The 10,447-nt window shown below is 46.3% G+C and overlaps 1 protein-coding gene across 1 annotated transcript; it reads right to left on the reverse strand.

Moving 5' to 3' along the window:
- Positions 1-4,253: 4,253 nt before the first annotated feature.
- Positions 4,254-9,030, reverse strand: LOC111964572 (disintegrin and metalloproteinase domain-containing protein 22; the record flags this gene model as incomplete). Its single annotated transcript, XM_024144995.2, has 3 exons — positions 8,394-9,030; positions 7,893-8,053; positions 4,254-4,330 (listed from the first exon to the last, which is right to left on the reverse strand). Coding segments are annotated over exons 1-3 (329 nt in total), but the record flags the coding sequence as incomplete, so codon positions are not given.
- Between the last annotated feature and the right edge of the window lie 1,417 nt (positions 9,031-10,447).

The following is a 10,447-nucleotide window of genomic DNA, read 5'->3' on the forward strand; positions in this document are numbered from 1 at the left end:
TGTCAGCTCATACATCTGTAGGTAACAATGACGCAAGTACCGCCGGAAGTTGTGTTAAGGGGCTTTTATAAACTACAAATAGTGCAAGACCGATCTACGAGACCTCAGAGGCCAGCCTACTTTCATCAATGCACCGATCTACGAGACCTCAGAGGGCCAGCCTACTTTCATCAATGCATCCGATCTACGAGACCTCAGAGGGCCAGCTACTTTCATCAATGCATCGATCTACGAGAACCTTCAGAGGGCCAACCTACCTTTCATCAATGCACCAATCTACGAGACCTCAGAGGGCCAGCCTACTTTCATCAATGCATCGATCTACGAGACCTCAGAGGCCAGCCTACTTTCATCAATGCATCAATCTACGAACCTCAGAGGCCAGCCTACTTCCACAAATGCATCGATCTACGAGACATCAGAGGGCCAGCCTACTTTCATCAAATGCACCGATCTACAACCTCAAGAGGGCCAGCCTACTTTCATCAATGCACCAATCTACGAGACCTCAAAGAGGCCAGCCTACTTTCATCAATGCATCGATCTACAGAGACCTCAGAGGGCCAGCCTACTTTCATCAATGCACCGATCTACGAGACCTCAAAGAGGGCCAGCCTACTTTCTGATACCAGAAGCAGTGATGTGTACTGAACCTGTCACCCTGTCTTTGTGTCTTGTAACACAGACACATAGAGAGAGAAGACAAACTTCCCCTCATTAGTGAAAGACCATTGACAGAAGAGTGTGAGGCCAGATAGGAGAGAGCTTGAGAGAAGGGAAAGAGGGAGAGAGAGAAGTGGAAAGAGCTGACAGAGAAACAGTGAGAGGGAGTAAAAGTGAAAAAGGGGAGGTCAAAGGTTATACTCACTGGTTCAGTTCAACATCCAAGATGAACTGCTCACCAACGCGTCCACCTGGAAGCTGGCTTGGGCCACTGGTTCCCCTGTGATAAAAAAAAATCAGAAACGTTGTACAAATCATCTCTATTCCATTGGTGCTGCAAATAAGCTTTTACAAAACAACGAACAATATACATACTGTACATGAACTTTAAGGAAAGGAAGACATTCTGAGAGACAGGGAACTGTGAGGAAGCTGAACTAGACCCAACATTCTGAAGAGGGAGTTGTAATGGAAGCTGAACTAGACCCAGACATTCTGAGAGACGGGAACTGTGATGAAGCTGAACTAGACCCAGACATTCTGAGAGATGGGAGTTGTAATGGAAGCTGAACTAGACCCCAGACATTCTGAGAACGGGAAGCTGTGATGGAAGCTGAACTAAGACCAGACATTGCTCGAGAGACAGGGAACTGTCAATGAAGCTGACACTAACTCCAGCAATTTGAAGAGTGGGCGAGCTTGATGGAAGCTGGAACTATACCCAAGACATTCTGACGAGAATCGGAGCTGTGAATGGAAGCTGAACCAGACCCAGACATCTGAGATGGACCTGAAATGTGATGGACAGCTGGAACCAGAGACCCAGACGATTTTGAGAATGGGAGCTTGATGCGAAGCTGAACCAGAACCCAGATCATTCTGAGAATGGGAGCTGTGATGGAAGCTGAACCAGACCAGACTTCTGAGCAGATGGGCTGTGATGAAGCTGAACCAGAACCCCAGACATTAAGAGAATGGGAGCTGTGATGGAGCTAACAGACCCAGACATTCCTGAGAGACCAGGAGAGCTGTGATGGAAGCTGAACTAGAACCCAGACATTTCTGAGAAGATGGGAGCTGGATTGGAAGCTGACCAGACCCAGAACATATATGAGACAGGGAGCTTGTGATTGGAAGGCTGAACGTGAGACCCAGATCATTGCGAGAGAGATGAGCGTGTGATGAGAGGCGTGAAACCAACCCGAACATTGCGAGAGAGCATCGGTGAGGAATTAACCAGTGGCAAATCGTGGTGTACCCAGCCTGGCCGCGAGCGCTGCGCGCGCGTGTCCACTCACATCCTCCCCCCTCCCCGCGTGTTACTCAGCACACACACCATCACACACACCCACTCCACCCACGTCTCCGATGCCGGGAAGTCTAATAGATCCCTACGCTCTGGTGCACAATGCCGCGCGCGCGATTACAGCCCCCAAGCACTACGCAGGACTCCCACTATGATGTGTCCTGTTAACTCTGAGGGAGTCCCCAGCTAGTCTGAATTACATATTCGTAACCCCCTCCCCCAGGCATGGCCACGGCCCTGAGGCAAATACACACCGGACCACTGCATTAAAACCTAACGGAGTGTGGCTGTTGAGTATAAAAGCCCCAATCTCTCACCCAAGAATTCTGAACTTAGACCTCGGGGGTCGGCCCTGTGCGCACCAGACCACATGTACTAGTGTGTTGTTGTGTGTGTGTGTGGTTGTGTGTGTGTTGTGCTGTGTTGGTGCTGGTGTGTGTGTGTTGGTTGTGTGGTATGTTGTGTGTGGTGTGGTGTGTGTGTGTGGTTGTGGGTGTGTGTGTGTGCTGTGTGGTGTGCTGTGTGTGTGTGTGTCGTACGCCGACGGCAGGTAATTACCGTTACTGGAGTATGTTATTTGCCTTTTCAGCGCACGGATAGGTTGGGTAAGAATCCAAAAGTAAGGCGAATCTGAGGTCCACATGAAGTGATACCATTAATTGTGTTCTCCGACCACGACTTCCCAGTCTGATCTTGGCCAGCCAGGCGGCACCCGAATCAGCGAGCTCCTTTTCAGTATTGACCACATCGATAGCGAGGACCACCTGATGGAGCTATGGGGGCCTACCAGAGTGGCTGTGTATCCTAGCTACAGACACAGACAGCCTATCACACACAGACAACACAGCCACACGACACACCACAACCACACGACACATCCACACACACACACCACACACACACAGGGAGGCACAGCGACATTGGACAGAAGAGTGTGAGGGCCAGATAGAGAGAGCTTGAGAGAAAGGAAGAAAGGGAGAGAGAGAAGTGGTCAAAGCTGACAGAGAAACAGTGAGAGGGAGTAAAAGTGAAAAAGGGAGAAAGCTGAGTGAGAGAGAGATGGCGGGATGGAGAGCGGGAGAAATAGCCCCACAAACACACAGCATATAATTTCTTCCCCAAAACAAGGTGGCCCAAAAGGCACTGGACACTGGGAGGAAATATGGTCCTGTCTGCTCTGTACCACTACGATCAGCCAGAGGTGAAAGATGTCTCATTCCTCATTAGAGCACTGTGATAAAGATGTACTGCCAGATTCTGTTGTTCTACATACCCAGAGGCAGAACTCGTGGATCCCATTTTAATGTCTCTGCATGCACCATGAAGGACATGCTACCGTACCTGTAGACTTCCAAACATTGCTCTAACACTAATTAGCACAAGCTCGCGAAACTACCTCTTAACTTCCTTTATTCTGTGCGCAATGACAACTGCTAGAATCTTGCAGTATCCCTTTAAAATCTCATTTGAAAGCCTGCTTATGAACGGCTTATAACCTGCATAATAACGGCGTATAACCTGCTTATGAACAGCTTATAACCTGCTTATGAACGGCTTATAAACTATTGTTGCCGAGTGAATAAGCAGCCTATAAGCAGTATTACCAACCAAGTATTCATAATCAATGATAGGCCTACAGCACTGCCACTAACAGGTTTTCCCAGATCAAAGCTTCGCGAGGAAGACATTAGGGACTAATTAAACAGCTCTTAAAGACATGCTCCGGTACTTTGGCGACTAGTAAATATTTTTGAAACCTCCCGCTTTGGCCTGGATGTGTCAATATGTAGTTCACCCATGCATAATCTATGATCGGAATTACTGTCTTACCTCAACTAGGCACGAAACGGCTCGTTTGAAAGTGACTATTTTCTGGAAGCTGTGCTGCGCCATTTTCCCTATATTTCCCCCGCATGGGCCAGACCCCCAACAATTTGAGTTCCAGCCAATGAGATTCAGCCCCTCGTAATTTGAGTGACAGCTAGCAAGAATCACACACAGCAGAGTGAAAGAGAGAGCAATGACGTGGTGCACATACAGTATCTGCACATATGTGATGTAGTACACTATTTTCGGGGACCACTTTTGGCTCATGGGTGCTACTTTCAGAACTACTTGCTAATAAGTATACAAAAGTAACGGAGAATTCCTTTAATCATACAAAATACCGTCTAGTACTACTGGCTATTTTACTATCACATGCAGAAATCATGACATAGAGAGAAAGGGGATTTATCGCAGTAGATTTCGAGAATGTTGGTGATAGGTCAAAGGTTATACTCACTGGTTCAGTTCAACATCCAAGATGAACTGCTCACCAAACGCGTCCACCTGGAAGCTGGCTTGGGCCACGTGGTTCCCCTGTGAATAAAAAAAAATCAGAAACGTTGTACAATTCCATTAAGTGCTGAAAAAGCTTTTACAAAACAACTAACAATATACATACTGTACATGAACTTTAAGGAAAGGAATACATTCTGAGAGACAGGGGAGCTGTGATGGAAGCTGAATCAGACCCATACATTTTGAGAGACGGGAGCTGTAATGGAAGCTGAACTAGACCCAGACATTCTGAGAGACAGGGGAGCTGTGATGGAAGCTGAACCAGACCCAGACATTCTGAGAGACAGGGNATTCTGAGAGACAGGGGAGCTGTGATGGAAGCTGAACTAGACCCAGACATTCTGAGAGACAGGGGAGCTGTGATGGAAGCTGAACTAGACCCAGAAATTCTGAGAGACATCGGTGAAATTAACCATGCAAATCTGTGTAACTCACACCCTCCCACCTCCTCCTGTACTCACATCCTCCCACCTCCCCCTGTACTCACACACACATCCACCCACCCACCCTCCCTGCTGGCTCATCCAGAAATGATTGATTGGGTTGAGGGGGAAGGTCTAATACATCCCTAGCTCTGGGCACATATGGCGCGTGGTCTATTACAGGCCCCAGGGGCAACGAGGACTTCCCACTATTGTTCCTGTGTAACTCTGAGGGAGTCCCCAGCTAGTCTAATACAGGACTAACCCCTCCCCCAGGCATGGCCCACGGGCCTGAGTCAATACACTCCGGACGCTGCATTAAAACCAAGGGAGTGTGTGTGTGTGAGTATGAAATGCCGCAATCTTCACCCAAGGATGACCTTAGACCTCGGGGTCCCCTGTGGCCACAGACACTATTGTTACTATGTGTGTGTGTGTGTGTGTGTGTGTGTGTACGCACGAGCATATAACGGTACGCGAGTATGTGATTCTTTTTCAGGGCACACTTTAAAATCAAATTAAGCAAATTGAATCCACATGAAGTGGTACCAGTAATTGTGTTCTCCTGGACCAGATTTCCCAGTTTGACTGGGCCGAGCCGAGGCACCGAGATCAGCGACTCCTGTTTCATTGATTACCACATCATAGCAGGACCACTGATGGAGCTAGGGGCCTACCAGGGAGGGCTGTTATCCTACTACAACACAGACAGCCGTACACACACACACACACACACACACAGACAGCCGTACACACACACACACACACACACACACACACACACACACAACACACACACACACCACACACACACACACACACACACACACACACACACACACACACAAACCACAAACAGCAGACTCCACTGATGGCTATGGCCCATGACTATAAGTGCTTTTCTTCCACAGAAACGCTTAAACAGCACTCAGCTGAGCTCTTCTCAAAGCTCCTCTTTTAAAAATGTGTACAGTAGGTTACGCCTTTAACTGAAAATAGTAGACTCAACGCAAGTCTATAAATAGTTATTTTTGTGTGTCATACGTTTAAGAATGATTTGACAGGTTCCTTTCAGATGTTATGATACCGAGCTAAAAACAGCCGAAATCAGAGCAGAATCAGACAATAGGACGCTGAGAATGCAGGCTGTGTGACGAAGTGGCTGATTTGAGGTCAGTTTAAAACTCTCTCTGGGGATGTCAAGAAACTCAACGACTGATCAGATCAAATGAAGATTCCTCATATCTCTCTCTCTTTCTCTCTCTCTTTGTGGGGCAGTAAAATTTCACCTGGAGACACCTGATGCAGTTGTGCTTTAAATAGTGGCAAAAAGATGAGGCAGTGTTTCCCCCAAGAACTTTCTTTTAGGCGGCACAAGAATCTTATTTTGAAGACAAATGAAGCCAAACCAGTTTATCAGTATCTGGCACACATGTTCCAGTCCCAAGTTAACAGTTCTAATGACGTACGCTCATGTTCCTTATTAGAGCTCAACATATAGAACACCAGTGAGGTCATATAAACAATGTTGAAGCCAATGACAGATGTGTCCAATTAGCTTGGTTATCATGGCTAGCCTGGTTCTCTCTKCCTTGGAGTGAGAGACAAAGGGTTAACACCTCCCCTGCCTGCCATAATCTGCAGCCCTTTACCTGACCCTGTGGGAGCCCCGTGCAGGCTAGCCTTTAGCCTAGCATAGCCTCTGGAACTATAAACCCATAATAGGTTAGCGTCCAGGGGCAGATTGGCCATTTGGCAAATGTCAGATGGTTTTCTCACATTTTTTCCGTTATTCTACTCTATAATGAGCCTTTGGCTGATCAGTGGGCAATGGCCGGCCCCCCTACCAAGATGGGCCTGCCTGGTTTTCTGATAGGCTGAGCTGAGGTCATGTTAACTCACATTCAAAGTCAAACGCAGTATGAGCAAAGGGAACTGCTCTGACCTTGTCATTATACTAGTAAACAAACTGAAAGGGTGCATATAAACGGAGAAAGAGCACATTCTACATTGTCACCTCACTCAAAACGTCCTATTTTTGGGGCGACTAAAACCATGGTTTGGTCAAACTATAAAGTGCATTATCCTCATGATTCCTGTAATGAAAGTGTCTGCCCTTGTGCCTGTGCTCTCGATGTCCCTCTGCTCAGGCTGAAATTTCAGGCGGTCTTTTCAAACAGCTCTTACACTAAAAGGGCACTATCATAATTTTCACAGTATTATTCCAACTGCATGTGTGGAAATATATATAAAACACAGACAAATCACATGTGTTGACTGCACTGGGACTTTAATATCAATAACACAACTAGATTTTAGATTAAAGGAAGGAATAGTGGAATAGAAATCTGATGATGTTTATAACGTGTACATTTCAGAGGTAGAGAGCCTTACGATTGTATCTGAGTATCCAGACTAGGTCTTCATACCAAACAGATCATTTAATAGCCAAAGCAACCACACAGACAGTGAACTGTAAAGGATGCCAACCAGATAGAGAGCAGACTCTCTTTAACCATCCAAGAAGCAGTGTGTCTCAGACATAGGGCCATGTGGGTTACGGGCGAATCCATTGTAAGGGCACAAACCAATCATTATTCAATAGATTCTGAAGATATTGTGTCAGGTCTGCTCACCTTTATAATAATGAGAACCTCTCTTACTATATAACGAAAACAAAATATTTGACATGTATTAAACATATATGGATGTTACAGGCCTATTTGTCTATTCATTCTAATGCATAGGCTTCATCCCCATGTGTTTCATGCATGGGCTCTTTTGCTGATCAGGCCTGAGCCTGTCTTTTGTGTATGTATGTGCATAGAAAACCCCACAATACACCACCAGGCTATCTTTATTTTGCTCAATGAAAAGACACTGCCTACGCTTTTAAATGTGGCTAAATTGAATAGCCTATATTTCTGTACATAGACCACTAGTCAAAAGAACTAGCTTGTTATAGGTGAAAATATGATATTGCCGAATTATCTGTGAAATGCGTAAAAAGGAGATGATTCAACAAAAACATAAACAACATGAGAATAGCGGGATGTCTCCAATAGCAACGCGTACCAAAGGCATTTGTCTCTCTGCACATAGCGGAGCTCCATCGCCACCGTCACCATAATAAATAACACCACCACTGTGTAGGCTACCTGTGTGGGGCTGGAACTGGCTCTAGTCCTGGTGCTGATGACATCGTGGGAGATTTGACTGTGGTTGTGCATGCTGTAGAGCAGACGGAGCGGGACCGTGTCCTCCTTCTCCGCGAACCTGCTCGCATCACGAACAGCCTTCGCCTGCGACAAGGCGTCTCCTGCACAGGGAGGAAACAGCGATGTTTAAGACTGCGATAGCAATCCTGGCGCAAAAAACACAGCTACAAGCGCCTATACCAAAACATAAATCAATGTGAAATAACACTGCAATGGTTTTGGAATATCTTTCATCAAATAGTTTTAATTAATAATAGACCGATTCCCTTTCATAAGGTTACATTAAATGCATATTTTAGAGGTTGTTTACGTTGGGGATTCAGGCTCCCTCTCTGGCAGCATAATAACATGGAATGTGGAACATGTTATTGGTGATGCTGTTGCCATTCGGATCTATTCCAATAAAATACATAGCAATATTTGTTGTCATAAATACATTACCATTTCGAGGCATATGATTGCTGGAATGAACGATGCACATCAGTCCATAGACGCACAAAAGGGAAATCCACCATCGCCGATACATCGTCATCAGTTCTTCTTCATCGAATGGACAGAAAGAGGGACAAAAAAAAAGCGATATCCTAAAGCGGATTTGAGCACCTCTCTCTTCACTAGAGGAGGTTCGGGGTTGAGAAGCACAGATGAAAGCGCGCGCTGGTCGTCTGCTTAGCGCAGTCTCTTGTGCTGGTGGCCATCGGGGTGCTCTTGCTGCCCCTGCATTGAGACGCTCACGCTGCTGTTTCTACCGCTAGAACGCCAAGTGCATCTGAGCGCATCTGAGTCTCTATGGAACACAGAGCGGAGAGGGAGGAGAGGTAAGAGGAAGGGAGGAGAGGAGAAGGGACACATTAAAGCACATCAATATCCAGTAGCTCACTGCAGAAGCGCCTCATGCGTAAACATGCGAGGAGAACAGCGATTGCCGAGATGGGATGTCGGGAACTGTAGTGTGCACGCTCCATCTCCATACAGACCTAGACTACCTTCTGACCGCTTCTGCGCATAATCATAGAAGGGCACAATCACTGAAGGGCACGGTCAAGATAAACAAWCTGTAATACTGCTATGTTGTGTAATAACAGCCCATCATGCTCTTTCTAGACTATATTCTCAGTTGCTGTATAATTAGCCCAACCCACAGCCAGATGACGCTATTATTCCTTTTACGTCATCTGCGTCCACCTGTAATGTGCCCAGCCGTCTATACACTGGTCTCCCCCTGCGACCGGCTCATACATAAAACATCCTCCGTTCAGGCTGCAAAGGCATCAGTTTCCTCCTAAAATCGGTTNCCGCTTCTGCGCATAATCATAGAAGGGCACAATCACTGAAGGGCACGGTCAAGATAAACAATCTGTAATACTGCTATGTTGTGTAATAACAGCCCATCATGCTCTTTCTAGACTATATTCTCAGTTGCTGTATAATTAGCCCAACCCACAGCCAGATGACGCTATTATTCCTTTTACGTCATCTGCGTCCACCTGTAATGTGCCCAGCCGTCTATACACTGGTCTCCCCCTGCGACCGGCTCATACATAAAACATCCTCCGTTCAGGCTGCAAAGGCATCAGTTTCCTCCTAAAATCGGTTTAATTGCCCTTCAGTCTAACAAAACATGAAAATATAAGTACTATTTGAATAAAACACAATTTTCCACTACCATGCTGGAGTGGCTAATGCTACTTCCTGATGTTGCGCATTGTGTTTTGCCATGGATAAACTACTGTAAGCAGGTCCCCTACAAGCATACACATACACCAGAAATCATCACAACTTGATCATGTATTAAACCCCTTTAGGCCTATAGCGCATTTTAGGAGCAATCCAGAGCTAATAACATTCACAAGTGACATATTTGGTCCCCCKAAAAAACCTCTAGGCCAATTGATATTTTTATTCAAGATGATTCTACAACCCAGGGGAATACAGTGCAAGAGGCATCACTACAGTCCCTGGTTCGATTCCAGACTGTATCACATCCGGCCGTGATTGGGAGTCCCATAGGGTGCATAGGGTGGCGTACAATTGGCCCAGCGTCGTAGGTCGTCACTGTAAATAAGAATTTGTTCTTAACGGACTTACCTAGTTAAATAAAAATACATTTAAAAAAGGTCCCCAAGAACACAGTGGCCTACATCATTCTTAAATGGAAGAAGTTTGGAACCACCAAGACTCTTCCTTGAGCTGGCCACCCGGCCAAACTGAGCAATCGTGGGAGAAGGTAGGGAGGGAGGTGCAGCGACAGATTAACCTCTGTCACTGACAGAGCTCCAGAGTTCCTCTGTGGAGATGGGAAAACRTTCCAGAAGGACAACTATCTCTGCAGCACTCCACCAAATCAGGCCTTTATGGTAGTGGCCAAACAGAAGCCATTCCGTAGTGAAAAGCACACAGCCCGCTTGGAGTATTCCAAAAGGCACCTAAAGGACTCTCCGACCATGAGAAACAAGATTCTCTGGTCTGATGAAACCAGGATTGAACTCTTTGGC

Source organism: Salvelinus sp. IW2-2015, unplaced genomic scaffold (assembly GCF_002910315.2).
Source record: "Salvelinus sp. IW2-2015 unplaced genomic scaffold, ASM291031v2 Un_scaffold6444, whole genome shotgun sequence".
Classification (NCBI taxonomy): Eukaryota; Metazoa; Chordata; class Actinopteri; order Salmoniformes; family Salmonidae; genus Salvelinus; species Salvelinus sp. IW2-2015.